Source organism: Megascapheus bottae, chromosome 14 (assembly GCF_031878675.1).
Source record: "Megascapheus bottae isolate mThoBot1 chromosome 14, mThoBot2.hap1, whole genome shotgun sequence".
Lineage (NCBI taxonomy): Eukaryota > Metazoa > Chordata > Mammalia > Rodentia > Geomyidae > Megascapheus > Megascapheus bottae.
Window position 1 is genome coordinate 13,608,744 of NC_143522.1, and position 23,352 is coordinate 13,632,095.

Here is a 23,352-nt window from a genome sequence, read left to right on the forward strand (position 1 = left end):
TGCTCAATGGACATCACTTCCTCTTACTAATTTATATCAAGAGCTTAGATTTTTTTTTTTTTGAGCCAGGCACCTGTAGCTGTCATCCCACGTCCTGTAGTCCTAGGTCATCAGTAGGCTGAGGTCTGGATCCCAGCTTGAAGCCAGCCTGAGCAGAACAGTGTATGAGAATCTATCTCCAATTAACCAACAACAAAAAAAAACAGGGCTAGAGACATGACTTCAGTGGAGCAAGCAGCACAAAATAAAAGAGCTTGGTTTTTCTCTATCTTCATTCTGAGTCAAATTCCTGAAAATGTGACAAGTATTAGTCTTGGCACATGTACAGAGCACCTGTTGTTTACTGGGCTATGTGCTAGGACACAAGTTGGTTCCAACTTGCCTGGACCTATCAATGGTAAACTGAGGAACAAACTGGCTGCAAATGGTGGGATCCCCAGTAGTCCAAGTGGTTGGGTTGGAGGGGAAAAATAGATGTCTTGTTCTCCCAAGATGTCAGTCTCCATTCTAAGAAGTAAGGCTCTCTTTTTCTTGTTCTTTGTCATGTGGAAGATCTTGTGAGAGCCAGCACCACTAAGTGCCTTTCTTCTTCCAACCAGCACCAAACGAAGACCCCCATCCTGCTCATGTCCCCCTCCCAGCCTCGCCCCAACATGCCAGGAGCTCTTCCTCTCTCCTCTCTACCCATCCTGTTCTGTTCTCTCCTTCCTCCTCCCTTCCCTTCTTCTTTCCTTCCCCACCTTCCTTCCTTCTTCTGTCTTCTCTCTCTTCTTTTCCCTCTTCCCTCTCCTCTCATTCTCTACTCCCTGCAGGGACTGAACCTAGGCAGGCAAGTAGGCTACCCCTGGACTAAACCTCTATATCCCACCCTGCCACAAGCAGCACCCTGTCTCTCTGTCTCTGTCTCTGTCTTTGTCTTTGTCTCTCTATCTCTGTCTGTGTCTCCCCCTTCTCCCTCTCTCAAGCATGCATGAGACCATTTGTAGGGACCAGAACTATTCAGCCCCACGAGGTACTGTAAAATCCTGTATTACCTAACCTCTGATTATAGGGTGATTATTAGCTTTGCTTAAAGATTTTCCGTTTACTCAAGGATTACCTGTGGAGTTCCTTTAAATAGCTAGCTTTACTAAATCTCTGGTATTGCAAAGAAAGTCCAGGTAGGAAAGAAGAGGCCAGAGATGGGAAGCAGGAAGCCTAAACTCCTGACCGGTTTATCCTTGAGCTAGCAAGCCCCCTATGCCTCACCGAGCTGCAACCCCGAGGTGAAAGACTCAGTATCAAGCAAATGTTCTTCATTGCTTCAGGTGTGGCATCTGGGTGACACAGAGGTTCCAGTGGCCAGAAAGCTAGCTGGCCATGCTCACTTCTCCACCCCACTCTCTGGCACACAACTCACCTGCAAACTACCTGGCCCCACCCCATGCCACACTCCTGCCCACCCAGGCAGAGCTCTGCCTCCTTCTTGCTTGCTTTATGACTTGCACCTGCTGCTCTTCTTGGCCTGGCTGACACCAGCTGTCATTTAAGACAGAGGATTGGCTTCATCTCCTCTAGGAAGCCTTCCCAGATGCCTTGCTCCCTCTGTGAATACTGTGTGTGTGTGTGTGTGTGTGTGTGTGTGTGTGTGTGTGTGTGTGTGTGTGTTCTGGTTCCAGCATGTTAGGACTCATTATAATCCATGAATCATTAATTGTCTTTGTCACCTGCTGTGAACTGTGTGCTTCTGCCCAGGATCTGCTGTGTTTGACTCAGTACATGTGGGTACCTGCACTGAAATCAGTGGTAAGACCTTTGACTCTGTTTTAGAATCCAGTCTTGTACCAAGTTCACACTGGGGATTGTGGGCCCCGCCATTCTACCAGGATCCCCAGGGTCAGCATGGGGGGTGGTGTTCTGCTGAGTTTGCTGTCCCCTCTCCCAGAAATTTCCTCATATTTCCACCCATCCCACCCAGTCAGCACAGAAATAATTCAATTTTACTTGATTATTAGTCATTACTTGGTGTTTTTGTCCCGCCCTCCCCGCGGCCTTCTATGTTTCATTGAGCTGATTGATCTGTGGGATACTGAGGGAAGGATGGACTGAGTCTTCTCTTCCCCTAGGCTCTCACTTCTGAGGTGTGCAGGGCCCAGACATTCCCAGGTGCAGTGAGAGATGGGGTGCTTGCTGATGGACTGGGAGCCAGGTGCCTGACCTGGGGAGTCCTTTGTTCTCTCACAGCCCACCCTGTGCCTGGCCAAGCCCACTCTGTGCCTGGCGCTCGGCCCGGTGTAGTAGGAACCAGAGTGAGACATAGGCCAGGGTGGAGACAACCTGACAGAGCTGCTAGGTTCAGTCCAGTTCCACAGGGGACTTCCTACTTGGGAATCTTATAGGTAGGTAAAGAGCTATAGGCCACCGTGATGAAGATGAGATGTGGGTCCAGTCCAAAACAAATTTCAACAAGAAATGGGCCATGTAGGACACGCCTGGAACCCCAAAACTTGAGAGGCTGAGGTAGAGCATGGAGTGGTCCAGAACAGTCTAGGCTATAGGAAGTCTGTATATTTTCTGCTCATTTTCTCCTAAATCCTCAAGGCAACCCTCTGAATAAAGGGAGATGGTATAGACTTTATGGACAATATACCCAAAGCTCAGAGAGGCTAAGTGGCTTACCTCCAACCACAAAGCCTTGGAAGTCAAGTCTGAACCATGTCAATTTATGCACACTACTTCCTATGTTATTATTCCACAGTCTCTGCTGTTCATTTTTTTCTTCCTCTGGCTTTTGGTAATTGGTTTATGTATTTATCAGTGTATTGTGGCTCTGAGGTAGAGCAATTAATCAAAGTCTCTACTTTTATGGAACTAACCTTAGTTGAACAGGTTATAAACAGGTAGTAAATGTTTGAATTTTTTTGCCAGTCCTGGGGCTTGAACTCAGGGTTTGGGCACTGTCCTTGGGCTTTCTCAAAGTTAGCACTCTACCTCTTGAGTCAGAATGGCATTTCCGGCTTTTTTTCTGTGGTATGGAGGGATGGAAACCAGGGCTTCATGAATACTAGGCAAGCACTCTACCACAAGGCTATGCTCGTGGCCCTGATTTTTTTTTTGACACATGTTCTCTATATGTAGCCAAACCTGGCTTTGAGATTCTTGTGCTGGGATTACAGGCCTGCTGTGGAATTAGCACAAGGCAGGAGCACCCAGCATCCAGCTTCCCTGTCAGCCTTGGGACATGAGAGGCCAGGGTCCCACTTCCTTCCAGAACTTAGCAAGTGGTCCCAAAGGCCCTTCAGTAAATGGCCAGAAAAGGAAGTGGAAGGATACACCAGACAAGGCGACTGACTGTGTGAAGGACACACAGTTTTGGAGCAGAAGCCAAGCCAGATCACTGTCTGGGCTCTTTGTACCAGGCATAATAAGAGTTCAGAAGATAACTCGTGCTGTTTATTAAGAATAACTTTCACAAGCCAGGAGTTTGGCCTAGTGGTTAAAGTGCTTGCCTAGCATGCATGGAGACCTAGGTTCGATTCCTCGGTACCACATATAGAAAAAAGCCGGAAGTGGTGCTGAGGCTCAAGTGGTAGAGCTCTAGCCTTGAGAAAGTCCAAGGACAGTGCTCAGGCCCTGAGCTCAAGCCCAGGACTGGCAAAAAAAAAAAAAAAAAGAATAACTTTCAAGCCTGAAATGTACATTATGAAATTAATTCCACCCCTGACAGGAGATCTGGGAACCAGGGTTCTAAGTATGTAAAGTAAGTTATTGTTGTAGAAGGTATGTGTGTGTGTGTGTGTATGTGTGTGTGTGTGTATGTGTGTGTGTGTGTGTGTGTGTGTGTATGCATGTGTGTCTTTGTGAGAATGTGTGCTGAGTGGGGGGTCCACTTGAGGTTAGCGCACCCTGAGAACAAAGAAGACAGCAATTTGGGCACTCAGCCCAAAGAGCCAAAATATGACCTCAATTAAACTAAAGACATGGGTCAGAGTAGTAGCTCCTGGGACCTGTGAATGAGCCTTTAATATTAGGAGTTCCCAAGCTAGGTTCTCAGGCCTATACTCTTGTGAGTTAGGAGACTGAGATCTGAGAATCTGAGTTTGAAGCAAGGCCAGGGAAGGAGAGGAGCTGTGGCTCAAGTGGTAGAAGGCTAGCCTTGAGCACAAAAGCTCAGGGACAGTGCCCAGACACAGAATTAAAGCCCCAAACAAATAAATAAAAGAATAATCATATTGTGAGTTCCTGTTTCACCTACTTTGAATTCTCTACACACACACACACACACACACACACACACACACACACACACAAATGCATCCCAGGGCATTTCTCTTGGCTATTCCTATCATTGAGAACTGCCAAAGAACTCAGACTTCTAAATGGCGTCATTCTCCTTGAGAAGCAGCCCGGCTGGTTCTTTGGGTCCCAGTTGCTGCCCTTAAGCAGTGGCCATGCCCAGGGTGGTCCAGGGAAGAGCACTCGGGCTGTGCTGTCCTCTGGAAATGGCTATCAAGGCCAGGCCCTCCCGCTGCCCCTCTAGCAGGACAGAGGCCAATTCTCATCTGCCTTTAAATAAAAGTTCGCCTGGCCAGGAAAGGGAGAAGTAAAGATGTCTCCTCAGATCTAGCTCAGCCCCAGATGCCAGTCTTGAGGGGTTGGGAGTTCAAGTAGTTGCCCTTCTAGGTAGTTAGAAGCTATGTGGACTAGGTGACCCAACACCTGTGCACCTGGCTACCCCTCCCACCCTACCTCCCCCCCCCCCCCAATCTGTAAAGCAGTCATTTGGGGACTGAAGGAAGCTCTGATTTGCAGGAAACTAGAGAGAGCATTGCTTCCTGAGAAAGCCCAGCATTGCTCTGGTCAGGTGTGGTCAGCTGAGGGGTGGTCAGCAGCCTGAGGCCCTTCCCTTCAGGCTTGACTCACACCTACCCCTCTGGGGCTCACATCCTCCTACTGCCATCTCAGCCCCGCCCAGGAGGGCCCCCACCCAGAGGCAAAACAGAAGTAGACTCCAACACCTCCCACTAGGCTCAGAATTCAGAACTTTGTCAGCTGCCACTCGGCCCTGAGAAAGAGGCTTCCTGAGCACTAATTGAAATGTAAAATAACATTGTGATTGGGCCTGCTGGCTGTTTGTTTATCAGATCAATAGCCAGTCACTCACCCAGGGCAACCAGCCTTCTCCAGCTCCCTGCCTCTGCTCCCTTCTGGAGGGCCAAAGAGCACCTCTCCCTTGCGTGCTACTCTTAGCTGTTTTATGCGATCTGTGACATCCTACACTAAAGGCTTCATTATTTCCTGGTGCTGGCTAAACTATGACATGATATCCATTCTGGATACATTCTGATTGCCAAAATGGTAAAATGTGAGCAAAAAAGTGTAACCAACAGTTGATGAAATGTGGTGTGATGAGGAGTGGAAGGAGTGAGTGAATGGATCAATGAACCGAGGAGATGGCACAGGAGCTATTTTTCAGAAGCCTGTGTCAGCTGAGGTATCTGGGAGTCAGGCCGCGCTCCTTGAACGTAACAGAGATGCTGTGGGGGCTCTGCTTCCAGTAGCAACCGAGGGAGGCTCCACTGTGCTGACAGCTTTGCTATTCTTTTTCATCGCACCTTGGTGGGCTGTGTGCTCTAGAGCTCAGGACTAGCTGCGACTGGAGAGAGAGACGGAGGGAGGAGGGAGGGAGGGAAGGAGGGAGAGAGAGAGAGAGAGAGAGAGAGAGAGAGAGAGAGAGAGAGAGAGAGAGAGAGAGAGAGAGAGAGAGAGAGAGAGGGGGAGAGAATCAGATGGACCGACAGACAAATAAGTTGAGATGGAGTTGAGATGGTTGAGATGATGGAAGATGAGAGGGAATGAGCTGTCCTTCCAACAAAAGGGCGAAGGAGGGAGTCACAAGGTCCCTCTGGACCTGCCTGAAGGCATTCAATTAAGAGGACCCAGGTCAGGATGGACGTTTCCAAGGGCCATCAAAGGCCCCTCGTGTGGGGGTGAACTGAGACTTCCTAGCTGCCCTTCCTGCTTCCATGCAGCAGCCTGTCTCTTCTCATCCTGGTGCACGGAGCCTGAAAAATCATGGATAAGAAACCCTGATTGAAAGACACTAATTACCCATCATTACCTTCCATGCTATCGTTGTGTGGGACAAGATTTCCATCAGTTGTCTGGGATCAGCCTGGGTTTAAGTAATGTTTCTAATGACAAGATGCTTAATTAGAGATTTCTGCCTGGGCTCTAGTGGTGGTGGAGAGACACAGGTCTTGGTACAGCCTTCCAGCTGGAAGAGGCCCAAGAGAGAAAGGGGTAGCATTTGGGAAATAATCCCATGGGGCAAATAAAATTTAAAAAGTCACACAGCTAAGTGCCTCAGCAGAAAGGTGGCCAGAGAGGGTGGCAGGTAGATGGTTTCCTATGTCAGTTCATCCTCCTGGGCAGGTCCCTGATTGAGGGGGGCGGGTCTCTAAAATCTGGGCCAGTCCTCCATGTATCCCTTTCAATAAGCCTGGCTTTCTAGAAGGAACTTGGAGCAAGCCATTTGCTTCCCCAGAGTTTTGGTTTTCTCAGGCAGAAACACATCTGAGAACTCATGATCCAGTGAACCCAGTTGTATATCCTGAAAATATTTTCCACTGTTGAATGATACGTATAAGCAAGGCTTCCATGGCATAAGAATGATTTTAAAAATTATGGAAGACAGATACGGTGGCTCATGCCTGTAATCCTACCTACTTAGGAGGCTGAGATCTGAAGGCCATGGTTCAAAGCCAGCCAGGGCACAAAAGTCCATGAGACTCTTCTCTCTAAGGAACCACCAGCAAACTGGAAGTAGTACTGTGGCTCAAGTGGTAGAGGGCTGGCCTTGAGCTGAAGAGCTCAGTGACAGTGGCCAGGCCCAGAGTTCAAGCCTCATGATCGATGAAAAAAAATGTGTTAAGTCAGTCTTGGTGGCTCCTGTAATTCTCACACTAGGAAGGCTGAGCACTGCAACCATAAACAGCAGGAGTTTAAAGTCAGTTGAAGCTAGCCTACCGGAAGACTTCATCTTAAACATAAACAACAACAACAAAACGTCTATTGACATGCACAGTGTAAGCAATTCAAACTACTTAGGATGAGGCCTGTTTGATTTATTGAACTTTCTTTTTTTTTTTTTTACATGTGTATGCCCATCCTGGAGCTTGAACTCAGGGCAGCTTGGGTACTGTCCCTGAGGTTTTCTTTTCAGTATGGCTAGCTTGGCCAGTCCTAGGGCTTGAACTCAGGGCCTCAGCAATGTCTTTGGGCTTTCTCAAGGCTAGAACTCTACTACTTGAGACACAGCACCACTTCCAGCATTTTCTATGTATGTGGTACCGTGGACTCAAACCCCTATCTTCATGCATGCTAGACAAGCACTCTGCCACTAGGCAAAACTCCTGGCTCAAGCTGCAGTTTGTTGTGGTTGTTGTTGTTGATAGTGGGGCTTGAACCCTGGGCCTGGGTACTACTGTCCCTGAGCTCTTCAGCTCAAGGCTAGTCCTTTACCACTTGAGCCACAGCACCACTTCTGGTTTTCTGGTGGTTAATTGGAGTCTCACTGGCTTTCCTGCCCCAGCTGGCTTTGAACTGAGATCCTCAGATCTCAGCTTCCTGAATAGCTATGATTACAGGCATGAGTCATTAGCACCCACCTAAATTAGTAAAACATTTTTGAGTGGCTGTTCTTCTTTAAGAAGGTGATATTGAGGTTTGAACTCAAAGCCTTTTTTTTTTTGGCCCCCTTCTCTCTCTCTTTCTGGCCCCGCTCGCTCCGGCCTCGCTGGCTCTGGCTCGGCTCGCTCCCGCACGCTCCGGCCACCACTCGGTTGGGCTCCGCTTGCTTGTGGTGGCCTCCGCTTGCTCGCCTCCGCTCTCTGCCACTTTTCCGGCTTGGTTGTGTCTCGTCTCTGCCACTTCCGGCTTGGTTGTGCATGTAGGATACCGAGGAATCGAACCCGGGTCCTTGTGCATGCTAGGCAAGCACTTTAACCGCTAGGCCAAACTCCCGGGCCCGAACTCAAAGCCTTTTGTTTGCTAAGACTGGCCCTTTCATCACTGAAGCCACATCACTGAAGCCCTGCCTCCAGCTGATTATTTTGGATATGGAATCTATGAAACTTTTCTCTCCAGGTTGGTTAGGAACCAAGATCCTTTAGATTTTTAGCCTCCTGAATAGCTAGAATTATAGGTATGGAGACTGCTCCGATCCTCATGGAAGGACTTTAAGAGAAAAAAAATGTAGCCCATTGGTAGTGGCTTATGATAGCTATTCAGGAGGCTGAGATCTGAGGACTGTGGTCAAATCCAGCTCAGGCAGAAAAGTCTATGTTACTCATCTCCAATTAAATACCAAAAAGCTGGAAGTACCTCATAAACAGAAGCTCACTCCTGTAATCCTAGCTACTCAGAAGGCTGAAATCTGAGGACTGTGGTTCAAAGCCAGTCTGGGCACTAAATTCCATGAGACTTTTATCTCCAATAAACGACTAGAAAGCTGGAAGTGGTGCAGTGGCTCAAAGGGTAGGGCGGTAGCCTTGAGCTGAAGAGCTTAGGGACAGCACCCAGGCCCAGGGTTCAAACCCACTACCAGAAAAGGAAAAAAAAAAAAAAAAGAGCTCAGGGACAGTGCACAGGCCCTGAGCTCCAACCCCATGAATAACAAAAAAGAAAATTTGCATCTCATGCTTCTGTTAAAGGCATTTCAGCATTAAATAATTATTAAATAATGATGAGGATAACTGGATAGATTCTCACTATGTGAAATTAAGAGCTTTGGCCCTTGCCTTCCCAGGGCTGGGATGTGGGTATAAGCTCATCATGACTCTATCGTTGTCATCATTTTTTTTGCCAGTCCTGAGGCTTGAACTCAAGGCCTGCGCACTGTCCTTGGAATTCTCAAGCCTAGAGCTCTACCAACTGAGCCACAGTATCCCTTCTGGCTTTTTCTGTGTATGTGGTATCTAGGAATCCAGTGCAGAGCTTTGTGCATGATAGGCAGGCACTAAACCACTAAGCCTGCTCTGGCCCCATAACACTGTTTTTGTTTTTTTTAAATGTTTTTTTTTTCTTTGTTGGTCATGGGGCTTGAACTCTGGGCCTGGGTACTGTCCCTGAGCTCTTCAGTTCAAGGATACTGCTCTACCCCTTGAGCCACAGTGCCACTTCCAGTTTTCTGGAAACTGGAGAGAAGAATCTCATGGACTTTAATGCCCAGGATGGCCTTGAATCTTGAATGTCAGATCTCAGCCTCCAGAGTAGCTAGGATTATAGGCATGAGCCTCAGAGCCCAGCTTCATAACTCTGATTTAAAGGAAGCTTATGGGCTACTTCCAGGGGCTGGAGGAGGCGATTTATAACAAAGCCTGGCTGCTGAGCCTAGAGCAAATTAATTTTGAAATTTGCATATGAGTATAGAGTTCAAAAATTCTGAAACCATTTTTCTTCCTTAAGGTAGATTTCTAGTTCTGACTTGCTTTTCTTCCTTTTTTGGGGTTGGGTCATGGGGCTTGAACTCGGCCTGGGCTCTGTCCCTGAGCTCTTCAGCTTAAGGCTACTGCCCTACCCTTGAGCCAAGCCCCACTTCCATTTTCTAGAGGTTAATTGGAGATAAGAGTCTCAGGTCCTTCTGTGCCTGGGCTGGCTTTGAACCTTGATCCTCAGATCTCAGCCTCTTGAGTAGCTAGGATTACAGGCATGAGCCCAGCCTGACTTGTTTTACTTCTCTTCCCCTCCCCCTCTCACTCTTCCTTCTACATTTTTTTTTTTTGCCAGTCCTGGGTTTGAGTCCAGGGCCTGAGCACTCTCCTTGGGTTTTCTCTACCACTTGAACTACAGCACCACTTCCGGCTTTTTCTGTTTGTGGTACCGAGGTATCGCACCCGAGTCTTTGTGCATGTTAGGCAAGTACTCTACCACTAGGCCAAACTTCTGGCCCCTTCCTTCTACTTTTTTGTTTTGTTTTGTTTTAGACAAGGTCTTCCTATGTAGCCCAGTGTGACCTTAAGTGCAAGATCATCCTGCTTCAGCCTCCAAGGTATTGGTTTATAGGTTTGTGGCACTACACCATTCTCCCTTCCCATCTTCTGTCTTTCCTCCTTTCCCTCTCCCCCCAGTATTTAGAATAACTCAGTGCCTAACTGGTGCTCCCTCACACTTGCAACCCTCTGTACTTTAGGTTATTTTTCAGTTAGGGTCTTCCTATTTGCATGGGACTGGCTCCTATCTCCTAGGATATCTGAGACCAGCAGGTTACCACTCCATTCTTGTTTGTGTCTTGCTAACTTTTTGCCCCATTTTGGCCTTGAACTTGACCCTGTATCTCTGCCTCCCAAATAGCTGGGATAATAGGACTGTGCCACCAATTTCAGTCTGTTTGTCCTTTCAATTTGCTTGGCTAACCCTTTTCCCCTCCTGGTATACAACAAGTTTCTTACCAGATTATCCAAGGTTGTGAATCTAGGGAACTTTAAAAGGCTTAATCACAAGCCTGCCAGCTACTGGATTTTTCTGGTTAGTGGTTTCTTGGGAGAATAACAACCTCATTACCCACTAAGCCCTGATTGAGGGCCAGTGCTGTTCTAAGCCTTTCCCCTCATCTGCTCTTGTCACCCAGGACAGCCCTAGGAAGCAGGTGCTGTGATTGGAGGACCAGGAGGTGCAGAGAGGGTGACCTGGCCAATCAGAGTCAACAGTAACATGGAGAATAAGTGGTGAGTCCTACACCAGCCTGCAGACTCTCAACAGGGATTCAGCCACTGGTTGCTGTGCTTGAGGACATGGTGTTTCTGCATGATCCACATTCTTCCAAGTGATAGGAAGATCCCATCCCATGGCAGAGAGTCCTCAGGCCAGTGCACGCTTGTATCCTGCCTGCCCAATGGCTAGCAACCTCCAGGAACATACATACTTCCTGGGAATTCCAAGGGAGAAATCGATCATGCTCTCTTGCTGTTACCCAGGGATTTATCTCCTCTAGAGGTCTGAGACAAAATAGTTCAACAGTTTGAATTTCATTCAGAACTTTAAAAATTCTTCTGGTCTTCAGGTCAGGAAAATCTTCCATTTTTTTGTCCAGCAGGGAGCTCCCCACCCCCACCCCACTGAGAAGGCTGCGGGCGGGGCTGGGTGGGGACAGGACAGAGTCATGTGGTGGGTGGTGACTCTAACATTCTGGCTGGCTCTGGCTGACTCCAGTTTACCAGGGATCAAAGGGAAATGAGCCTCCAGGGCCTTCGACCTCACCTCGGACTATTGCTCTTGCAAAGGCTGAGCTGGGCATCCATTCTCCATCCTCCCATAAAGAGTCAATAATCATCGATCCAATCGGGAACTAGCCAGCCATAGACGGTATCCCCCTCCTCTCAGAGCTGCCTCTCTCCCTAGACAACACCTGAACCCCATACCTGCAGCCACCTCTGAGATCCTAAGTACCAGATTCTCAGGCCCTGGTAAAATCTCTCAGCCTCCCAATTTTCCCCCTGATCCTCTGCCTCCTCCCATGGAAGCCTCTACACTCAGCCCTGGGTATTTCCCAGGTCCTCCTGGCCACCAGCCCCTCTTCTGGGACTGTGTAGCTCCTTTTGCCTAGCCCTCCTGGGCCCTTGTCTGTTTACTTCTTTCCTCCTATAGCTAAGTCAGTGGTTCTCAACTGGGGGGGCAATTGAAGCTTCAAGGGAGACCTTTGGCCATGCCCGAGGAAGGTCTTGGTTGATGTGTCTGGATCCTGGTTGACATAGATTGATAGGGAGTGGATAGAAACCAGGAATCCTCTTGAACATTCTGCAAGGCAAAGACTGGCTCAGGCTGACACGTGAGTTGTGCAAAGAGGCTGAGAACCTACAACCTAGGTCTCAGCTGCTGCTGCTTCTTCTTTCTTCTGCTTTGTGACCATCCTGGGGCTTGAACTCAGGGCCTCAAACTCTTGCTTGGCTTTTTCACCCAATGCTGGCACTCTATCACTTGAGCCATACAGTTCTACTTCTGACTTTTTGCTGCCTCATTAGAGATAAGTGTCTCATGAACTTGCTCACTTCAAACCGCAGTCCTCAGATCTCAGCCTCCTGCATAGCTAGGATTACAGGCTCAAACTACCCAGGCCCAGCCCAATCTGGAACTTTTTAAGCACCAACAAGATACCATGGCCTGAGTTCAAGCCACTGACTCAGTGGCTGCAATCTAACCCACTGTCCACCTTCTACTTCCCATTGACTAATCTCATAGTTCTGTGATAAGCTCTTCGTTGTTTTTATTTTTTTGTATTGTATGTTGGTACAGGGCTTGAACTCAGGCCATTGAGCTCTCATTCAGTTTTCCTTTTTTTTTGGTCTGTCATGGTGCTTGGACTCTGGGCCTGGGAGCTGTCCCTGAGCTCTTCAGTTCAGGGCTACAATCCTACCAGTGGGTTTGGGTGTTGTCTCTGAGCTCTTCAGCTCAAGGCTACAACCCTACCCCTGGAGCCACATCCCCACTTCCTGTTTTCTAGTAGTTAATTGGAGATAAGAGTCTCTTGTTCTTTAGCGCCTGGGCTGGCTTTAAACTTCAATCTTCAGGTCTCAGCCTCCTGAGTAGCTAGGATTGTAGGTGCGAGCCACTATGCCCAGCTCAGTTTTTATTTGTTTGTTTTATTGTTGTTGATCATAGCTTAGATTCTACCACTTGAGCCATGCCTCCAATTTGTTTTGCTGGTTAGTGGCATCTCTAGACTTTTCTGCCCAAGTTGTTTTCAAACAGATCCTTACTAGGTGCTAGGATTACAGCCATAAATCACTGTGGCTGGACTAAGGTTTTTTTTTGTTGTTGTTTCTTTCTTTCTTTTTTAACTCAGAGCCTGGGTGCTGTCCTTTAGCTCTTCAGCTCAAGGTTAGGGCTATACTACTTTGAGAAATAGCTCCACTTCAGGTTTCCTGGTTAATTGGATCCCAGGCTGGCTTTGAACTTCCACCCTCAGATATCAGCCTCCTGAGAAGCTAAGATTATAGGACTAAGCCACCAGTGCCTGGCTGGACTAGGTTTCTTTTTAATTATTATTATTTTGGGGGCAATACTGGGGGTTAAACTCAGAACCTGATGCTGTCCTTGAGCTTTTATGCTCAAGGCTAGCACTTCCACCACAGCTCCATTTCTGGCTTTTTGGGGGGGATCGGGAGCGATGGTGGGACTTGAACTCTGGGCCTGGGTATTGTCCCTGAGCTCTTCAGCTCACGGCTACTGCCCGACCCCTTGAGTGACAGCGCCACTTCCACTTCTGGTTTTCTGGTGATTAACTGGAGATAAGAGAATCACGGACTTGTGTCTAGTACCCAGGTTGGCTTTGAACCTTGATCCTCAGATCTCAGCCTCCTGAGTAGCTAGGATTACAGGCATGAGCCATCAATTAGAGACAAGAGTAACCTGGGGCTGGGAATGTGGCTTAGTGGTAGAGTGCTTACTTAGCATGCATGAAGCCCTGGGTTCGATTCCTCAATACCACATACACAGAAAAAGCCAGAAGTGGAGTTGTAGCTCAAGTAGTAGAGCACTGGCCTGGAGAAAGAACAGTGACAGGCCCTTAGTTCAAACCCCAGGACTGGCAGAAGAAGGAGGAGGAGGAAGAAGAGGAGGAGGGAAGGAGGAGGAGGAAAAAAAAGAGAAATAAATAACATCATTTCAACCCAACACCCCCACCCTCCCCCCAATCTGGAATTCAGGCATTAAATTAGCATGTGTTCTCCTGCCAACTAAAGTAGGCCAAGATTCAGTTTCTCAACCCTGGAGGAGGAGAAGGCAAACAAACACTACAGGATGCTTTAGGCCCTTTGAGATCAAGAAGGAAGGGGCAAGAATTGGAAACACAATCATTATCCACCATCCACTGTCCATCAAGATTAGCTGAGCTTTGGTGCTAAGAAGGCAGTTGGGAAAACTGTCACCTACCCACTCCTGGAAGAGACTGGGTGTTACTTCCCAAGGGTAAACAGTTCTTGTACCTCCAGGGACAATACATGCTAACTAAATGGTAGCTGTTCTTCATGATGGTTTATGTCATGTGCATTTTGTGAAACCTTTCCCTTTGGGGAAACCCGGAGAAGGCAGGTAGAGGCCAAAGAAAGAGGAGATGTGGTAACAGAACTTTACTTCAGGCCTGGCATGGTCCTGTGAAGAGTAGGACATGAGGCAGCCATTGGGGGCTGCTTTCAAGAGCATGTGTTCAGTTGCTCTCCATATGATCTCATGGTAGGATGGGTTTGGACGAGTCCAGAGATACACTCCTGCCTATTCAATCAAATTCTGACAGATGATGGATATCTTGACAGACTGATGGCATTCTGGGGCCACATCACTGGTGTTTGGAGAGAAGATGGATGCTTTGCCCAAGGAGAGGACAGGGACTCAGTGGGAAAACCCTCTGCCAATTCAAGGGAGACTAGGGGGCATGGCGGAGAGGATCTCAGGGGGATTCTGAAATACTCCATTTGGAATAGAATCGACCCAGAATCTCTGTCCTTATGCTCTATATTCCAGGAGATTGTAAACTGGAGGGCCAGATCCTTATGGGAGTTTGTTTGTTTGTGTGTTTGTTTGCTGGTCATAGGGCTTGGACTCTGCGATTGGGCTCTTCAGCTCAAGGCTACCACCCTAACCCTAGAGCCACAGTGCCACTTCTACTTTTCTAGTGGTTAATTGGAGATAAGTGTTGACCATGAACTTACCAGTCAGACCAGAGGGGCAGTAGGGGCTCCCTCCTAGAAGATTTAACAGACACCTTTGAGGTGTTGGTAGGTGGCTAGACTTTGATGGAAGGTGGATTTTGTGGTCTATTGAGGAAGCCCCTTTGCCAGGGAGTGACCAGATTTTTCTCTAGTGGGCTGCCTAGAAAAGACCGGCTTGTCAAAGCAACACTGGAGGTAGAATCCTGCAGCTTCATGGTGATCCCTCAAGCATGGAGACCCTCCCTCCAGTTCAGGTTCCTGCTTTTTCTTTGTTTAGTGTGGTGCACAGGACAGAATCCTGGAGTTGGCTCTGGCAGACTTCCAAGATCTTTCCCTCTTCTCATTCTCCTGCCCCTGGGGCGTAAGCATCCACTTCTTCCTGCTCCTTCCAGTAGGTAGTAGAGGGAGTGGGGCCACCTGTGGTTGGACCCCAGGCCTCCTGACTCAGATCCAATCCAGCCTGCAGGGTAGGGAGCAGCTGTGCTCCCCTGAACACGGCTCATCTCCCTGCTGGGAACTCAGCCACTTTTAATCTCCTGGCTCTGAGGGTCTCAGGTCCCCACTTGGACCTGGGGATATGGGAGGGTCACATCCTGGCTGCCTTCCCAGCTACTCCACAGGGATCTGGGAGGGTGGGCTTCCCATTACTGGAAACGTGTCTTTCTGGCCGTGATCCGCCATATTGGTGAGGCTGTTTTGCTTTTCCAGGCTAAAAAACTTCAGGTTAAAGCTTGCTTGTGTAGCTGAGCCTTAAAGCTTTGGAGGTTGAGATCTGACTAGGCAAAGCCTTACCACAGATGGGAAGGAAAGGACAAAGAGCAGGGAGGTGTGTGTGTGTGTGTGTGTGTGTGTGTGTGTGTGTGTGTGTGTGTGCAGGGGTGAGACTAGCAGCCCGCTTCTAGCATTCTGCAGAAAACAGTCTTGCTGATAGGTGCATTGGGTGGGAGCTGGGGGCTGATAAGGAAAGAGTGAGGGGGTAGAGACTGGGGCTGTGTTCCAAAGGAGCAGTCCATTTAGCAGTCATGAGCCTGAGGCAAAACCCAAGTGCTACCAGTCTGGGTGGTGCCTTTCCCTCCAGCTGCACAGGTCAGGTGACTTGACATCCTTAGTCTCTAGGTTGGATCCCAAAAGGAACTCCGGAAGCACTAAGTTTGTGCTGGCCTCGTGGCCCAGCAGGGTGCCTATCATGGATAGCTGTTATTGTTCAATGAGTCCTTAGAGCTGAGTTCCTGATCCGGGCTGGACACATTGGGATAGTTCTAGCCATTATGTTGCTGGATGGTTGGCTAAGTATTCGGGCTGAAGAGTGTCCCTCTCAGGCTAGCAATTTGCAAAGACTCGAGCTGTGGGGCTGGTGGTTCACACCTGCAACTCTAGCTATTCAGGAGGCTGAAATCTGAGGACCATGGTTCAAAACCAGGTGGGGCAGGGAAGTCTGTGAGACTCATCTCTAATTAATGACCCCCCCCCAAATGAAATCAAAACAAAACCAGAAATGAAGTTATGGCTTTGTCTTAAGTGGTAGAGTGAGAAAGTTAGGGGACAGCATCCAGGCTCTGAGTTAGTTCAAGCCTAAGAATCTGCACATAGACACAGACAGACAGACACACGTGTGTGTGTGTGTGTGTGTGTGTGTGTGTATTCACGTAAAATAAATAAAGCAAAATAAAACAAACAGTAGTGTCGTAGAGAAATTCGAAGTTGGCAGAAACTTGCTGTGGGCTGCACCAAGCAGGCCTCCGGACCACCATCCCAGTTGTCCTTAGCTGGCGCCCCGCCCACCAGGCCCTCCCACCTTGACTCCTACGCTCTCTCTCCTCCACAGGCTGCTCAACCGGATGTCTGCAGACGACAGGCTGCTGGGCTCCAGTTGCAGCTCTTTCATCAAGACGGAGCCGTCCAGTCCATCCTCGGGCATTGATGCCCTCAGCCATCACAGCCCCAGCGGCTCATCGGATGCCAGCGGTGGCTTTGGCATGGCCCTAGGCACTCACGCCAATGGTCTGGACTCACCACCCATGTTCACAGGGGCAGGGCTGGGAGGCCCTGCGTGCCGCAAGAGCTACGAGGACTGTGCTAGTGGCATCATGGAGGACTCGGCCATCAAGTGCGAGTACATGCTCAACGCCATCCCCAAGCGCCTGTGTCTGGTATGCGGGGACATTGCCTCCGGCTACCACTATGGCGTGGCCTCCTGTGAGGCTTGCAAGGCCTTCTTCAAGAGGACTATCCAAGGTGCGTGGTGATGGGCAGAGCAGAGGCTGGGGGCAGGTGCAGGTGTGTGTGTGGAGCGGGGGGGGGGGCATGAGTGAACTACAGATTCTCCTTTCCAGCTTTCTCCTGTCTGTGATTCTGGAACTTTTTCAACAGTTGCAGGCATCTGTCACTACCAAAATCCACGACAAGGCCTAGCCATGTGTGTGTGGGGGGGGGGGTGGGGGGGCAGGGGGGGTCTCTCACCTGAACGGAGAGTACACTAAAATGTGTGCCCCTTAGAAGCTTATTTTTCTGGAATAAAAATAGCATTATTTGCTTTGCCCCAGTGTAAACTAGTTGGCAGGATTAAGTTTGCTAGGAAAGCACTGTACCGCCTTGAGCCATGCCTCCAGCCTTTCTTTTTCTTTTCTTTTCTTTTTTTTTTTTGGGTGGGTCCTGGGGATTGAACGCTGCCTGGGTGCTGTCTCTGAGGTCTTCAGCTCAAGGCTACCGCCCTGCACCTGGGCCTGGGCCTGGGCGTTGTCCCTGAGGTCTTCAGCTTAAGGCTACCGCCCTACCCTTGAGCCATAGCCTCATTTCCCATTTTCTAGATGTTAACTGGAAATAAGAGCCCCCAGTCCTTTTGTGCCCGGGCTGGCTTTGAACTTAGATCTTCAGGTCTCAGCCTCCTGAGTAGCTAGGATTACAGGCTCCAGCTAGCTAGCCTCTTGGGGGCAAACCCTTGTTTTTCTCTTCTTTAATTGCACACATGAGACCTGACTATTTTGCCTTGTTGAAGGCTTGTGCTCTTGGGGGAGGGAATTAGCTATGTCAGTTCCTAGTGTGGCCTGTCTTTAGGCTATTTTATAATGCATTTGCATATCAGTCCTGCCTTCCTCTTTCCACTGGCCCTGGGGTGACTCATTCTTATAAAGACTTGGTGGCTTCCTATCCTACTCTGCTGGTTACTTGGGGGTAATGATTCAGCGGACCTCACTGGCCAGTTTCAGGGTTCACTGTGCAGAGTGATTGTAAGGTTCCTACTGTAGTAGGTCTGGGGCATTTCCAGACATTCAGCCAGCTTAGCTCCTGAACACCTACTAAGCACCAAGCAGTGTTGTGATTGCCCCTGGCACTACAACACATCTGAGCTGGGCTAGAGGAATGCCAGGGGACTCCAATTCCACTCCATCCCAACCCATCCGATCTGTCCTCCGAGGCTCAGCCATGGTCCTGAGAGGTCCTCTCTTTTCCCTCTGTGCCTTTTGAGTTTTTTGGAAAAGACTGGGCTTCCCTGACACAATTTTGTTTATTCATTTAGCAACTATTGGCTAAAATTTCAAGTGAACAATCTATGAAAACACTAGAGGGCATTAGAATTGGACATGCTTTAAAGAAAGAATTGGAAGTCAGGCACCAGTAGCTTATGCTTGTAATCCTACTCAGAAGGCTGAGATCTGAAGATCAAGGTTCAAAGCCAGCCTGGACAGTCAAGCCTGGGAGCTTAAGCACCAAAAATCTGAAAGTGGAGGTATGGTTCTAGTGGAAGAGTGCCAGCCTTGACTCAAAAACTAAGGGTCAGTGCCTAGGCCAGCATTGGCATAGGAAAAAAAGAATTGGGCCTGGTTATCCTTGTGGGTCAGAGGGTTCTTGGCGGGCTTGATGGCTCAGATTCTCATTTCACTTGCTTTATCTGTAGCATGAGACATCTTTTTTTTTTTCTTTTCCTGTTGGTCATGGGACTTGAACTCTGGGCCTGGGCCCTGTCCCTGAGCTCTTCAGCTCAAGGCTACTGATTTACCCCTTGAGCCATATCCCTACTTCCTGAGACATCATTCTTTTTTTTCCATATATTTTTTATTGTAATTAATAGAAGGGTTACATTACATTCACCAGATAGAAGGTGTATTACTTCACATACATTGATACCCTTTCTCATGTCTTGGTCCCCATTTCCCTCCCCCCACCCCCACCCCTCATCTTGTTTTCCCCCCTTCCCTATCCAATTTCAAATAACCAAATACAAATATATCCAATATATCAGATAACAAAGTAAAATACTCTAACAATATGAGATAACCAAGGGACAGCAAAAGAGATGAGAAATAACATAGTACATTAAGGACAACAATCACTCATTATATGGCTTTCGTTTTCATATCTTAGAGGTCTTTTCATTTAGCGTCACACTGTATGGCCTTATGTATCTAGGTTTTGTTGAGACATCATTCTTAAATCACCTAAACCCTGTCAGAAGATAGAGGAAATTAATATATTTCAAGTATTTAAGAGTATTGTCTGGGGCCTAGAAAGTGCTAAAAATGAATGTTTATAACGATTATTTTCACCTTAATACCACTTAAGACACTGTTACTAAGATAACAGACACAATTTGCTGTTAGAGAATAAAAAGCTTTTGTAATCTGCATATCTTCCCCCTCTTTTCCCCAATCTGAGTACTGTTCCTTAGCTCTTCAGCTCAAGACTAATACTCTACCACTTGAGCAACAAGGCCACTTTTGGTTTTCCGGTGGTTCATTGTAGATAAAAGTCTCATTGACTTTTGTGCCCAGGCTGGCTTTAAACCATGAATCCTCAGATCTCAGCCTCCTGAGTAATAAGGATTACAGGCTGGAGCCACTAGTGCCCAGCTTTCGTACGGTTAATGAAAGCAGTGCAATGATTATTTTCATCCAATAAGATTTAGATAATTGGGGCTGGGAATGTGGCTTAGTGGTAGAGTACTTGCCTATCATGCATGAAACCCTGGATTTGATTTCTCAGTATCAGTAAACAGAAAAACCTGGAAGTGGCCTTGTGGTTCAAGTGGTAGAGTACTAATCTCAAGCAAAAGAAGCTCAGAGATAGTGGCTAGGCCTTGAGTTCAAGCCCCAGGACTGATACCAAAACAAAAACAACAGAAAAGATTTAGATAATTTTACCTACTTTAATTATAAAGATTCGGTGAGCATTTAAAAATGTGGTAAAGGACTGGGATGTTGCTCAAGTGGTAGAATACCTGCTTAGCAAGCATGAAGTGCTGAGGTCCAAGTTCCAGTAGAAGTTCAAGTATGGTAAAAAGGGAAAAAGCAACTTCTCCTAAAATCTCAAGACCTTGAGTTCATCACCTTGGGTTCATCATCTCACCTGGACGGAGTCCTAGTCCCAGCTTTACCTAGCAAATATTGATTGAACTCCTCTGTATTCCCTTTGTGTTAGCCTCTAGGGCAGCCTTGAATGCATCCTGGGCTGGGCCAGCTTTTCTTTTTCTTTAGCACTAGGGATAGAATCCAAGGCCTGGTGAATGTTAGGTAACTGCCAGCCTTCTATTGGCTTGAACCTTGTGGAAGCCCTGGCATCTAAGTGAACACATTATGGCAATTACGTTTCCTATCTCGACAAAGCTGAGAACCCCTTACAAATGCTCTTATGTATCAGAATATTTGACTACATGAGATGTTTTAACCAATTTAAGTTACTGAAATAACTACTCCCTAAACTGGTGACGTTTCATTAGCTTAAACAATCTTCAAGATCAGTGTTTGGAAAATTGTATTTAAGGAGACAATTGGATTTATTTTTCTTTCTTTCCCCATATTCTTAAATGGGGATGGAGCATTCTAGATACCATTGTTCTAGAAGTAAAGGCTGCTGTTTGTAGTCTCACTGCTGTTTGTACTCCCTCACTGGAGCCCAGGTAGCTAAGAATGTTCTGAGCCAGTTTGGAGTCTGAAGGAAAGATGTGTAAACAGTCTTAATTATTGTTTACTGAGAAGAGGATACTGACCTCTTCATAGAAGTTATTAAGACAAACATGCTCGTTACCAGCAAGTGGCTGTCCTCTAGAGCAAGGAAAGTAAGCCTAAAGGTAGACTGCTCTGGTATTTACAGTTTACTTTTTGCTTTTGTTCTAAGAAATTTTAAAAAAAAATTTTGTTCTTTCTAAATGTCATTGTAGAACATTTGGAAGTATACAGCTGGAAAAAAAAAAACTATGTTAGAATAACTAGAGACAAGCCAAGCCAGGTGCTGGTGGCACATGCCTATAATCCTAGCCACTCAAGAGGCTGAGGTCTGAAGATCACTCACTGTTAAAGCCAGTGGTAGGAAAGTCCATGGTAGGCAAGTCTGTGAGACTCTTGTTTCTAATTAACCAGAAATTGGAAATGGCACTATGCTTCAAAGTGGTAGAGAGCTAGCCTTGAACAAGAGGGTTCAGGGACAATGCCCAAGCCTTGAGTTCAAGCCCTATACCAACAACAACGGCAAAACACACACACACACAATACCCAAACACACACACACACACACACACACACATCTAAGAAATGAGTTAATGTTGAGTCTCGTTTTGTGTAGGGTGCAGAGGACCCACAGAATGGGATCATGAATGCTGTCCCCCAAAACCAGACTGCCATGATTCTATGGGTATTTTCCAGCATGTGTAGATTCCTAAACACCTGCCTGATCAGGGACCAAACAAAGAGAACAGCTCCCCTCCCCGCCCTCAACTCCACTGAGCTACACTCTCAAGTCTCCAGGCCATTAAAAAAATTCTTCATAAATAGAAATGAAGGATTCGTTTTCCAGTGTATGGAAGAAAGGGTCTGGAAATCATACCAGATCCCACCCTACCTCAGGTGTTTTCTTGTCACTACTAGGGCTTGAACCCAGGGCCTTGGTCCTTGGTGCTCTCACTTGGCCTTTTCTGCTCACAGCTGTCACTTTGCCACATGCCTCCAGTCCCAGCTTTTGACAGGCTCATTGGAGATAAGTCTTGGGGACTTGCTTGCCTAGGCTACCGCTGAACTGAGATAGCTGGGTGTCAGCTTCTAGAGTAGCTAGGATTATAGGTGTGAGTTACCAGGGCCTAGCTCTATTTTGAGTCTTTTGAATCTGCTCAACCAACCCAGAAATCATAGCATATACCTGGAGGATGTTTACATTGCAAAAACAATTACCTAGTAATAGATCCTAGGGTGAAAGTCCTGAGTCTGTCCATCTCCTGCAAATACCGTTTTGAGAGCCCACTGATTGGCTTGCCCAGTGTGGGTGGAAAGGGAGGGGAGGCTAGAGGGGGAGGCTGGAAAAGATGAGACAATTATGACTGGCCTGTGGCTAAGGGCTGGCTTTTGTGAATCAAGGAGGGCTGGAAGACAGCCACCTTTATTCATTTACAAATTGTCTCATGACTGCTTTGAATACAAAGTTGTTACAGACTAGTTGTCTAGTGGCCAAGAGTAAAACTATCAGCCCTCTACAGCTCTCACTCTTCTGCAAGGCTGAATAGCCCCCAACTCTCTGGGCCGTGAACCCCTAGGTGCACCGGAAGTGTTTATATCTACTTGATATAAAATTCAGGATCTAATTGAGATCCTGAATTTTTCCTGAGTGTTCAGAGGTGTGGCTATAGGACCCAGATTAGATGAGCTCAGAGATAAGAAAGAAAGGCTCTGGACAGAATGGCTTCAGGCGAAGCAGACTAGAATTTGAATATACTAACTTATCTAAAGGAGAAGATGGCTCTTCTACAGGGATTGGCCAGCCCTGGAGGCAGAGAGAAAGGTAGGTTTAGGCAAAGGTACCAATCATACCTTAGAAAAGGGACTTGAGGCCTGGAGGTCGCCTGCTGATTACTAAGCATCCCCTTTCCTGGTGAGCTTCTTTCCTACTGTGACTTGGTCCCTTGTAAGTCTCCTGCAAGTGGTGACCTTAGCACTCTGATGAATTGGTCTAATTCTCCAAGGTGCTTGTACTTGGGCCTCTGGGCTTATACATCCAGCTCCTAATATTGGGCAGTAGGCATCTGCATCCGTGAGGGGGAGTCTCTGCCATGGCTGCCCGAGTCTGGTGGAGGGATAATGCAGTAATCTGGCCCTCTTCCAATGCACTTCAGGGATTTTCCCATCTGTACCGTGCCCGAGCCCTTGACCTCTTGTGCCTAGCAGTGAGTGCATCCTGCTGCAAATGGAGACTACCTCACCTCGTCTCCCTTCTCCCTGAAATTGGACCTGCTGACTCCATTGTTACTTCCTGTTAACTTCTTGTGTCAGGATGCCTGCCTGTCCCTGGCATAGCTCAGTTTACCTCCTTTCTCTCCGCAGAGATGCTCTCACCACTTCCCCTTTTCTCTTCCCCGAGTTTCTTAGTTTCTAATCTCCTTTCTCCCTTCCTTCAGGTTTTATTTTCCCCTACTTTTCTTTTGCCAGTCCTGAGGCTTGAACTCAGGGCCTGATCACTGTCCTAGGGCTTTCTCAAGGTTAGAGCTCTACCACTTGAGCCTCAGCAGCACTTCTGGCTTTTTTCTATGTATGTGGTACCAAGGAATTGAATCTGGACTTGGGGCATGCTAGGCAAGCACTCTACCATTAGGCCAAACTCCTGGACCCCTTTTCTGGGGGGAAAAGCACTGCTGGGACTTGAACTTGGGACCTGGGTGTTGTCCCTTAGCTTTTTTGCTCAAAGCTGGTAC

The 23,352-nt window shown here is 47.7% G+C and overlaps 1 protein-coding gene across 1 annotated transcript in view; it reads left to right on the forward strand.

The window, feature by feature from the left end:
- Nucleotides 1-23,352, forward strand: part of Esrrb (estrogen related receptor beta) — an 87,168-nt gene that overhangs the window by 24,826 nt on the left and 38,990 nt on the right. The window contains exon 2 of the mRNA XM_090345395.1: nucleotides 16,510-16,919. Coding sequence (XP_090201521.1) covers nucleotides 16,510-16,919 — 410 coding nt within the window. The remainder of the gene's footprint in view (nucleotides 1-16,509; nucleotides 16,920-23,352) is intronic.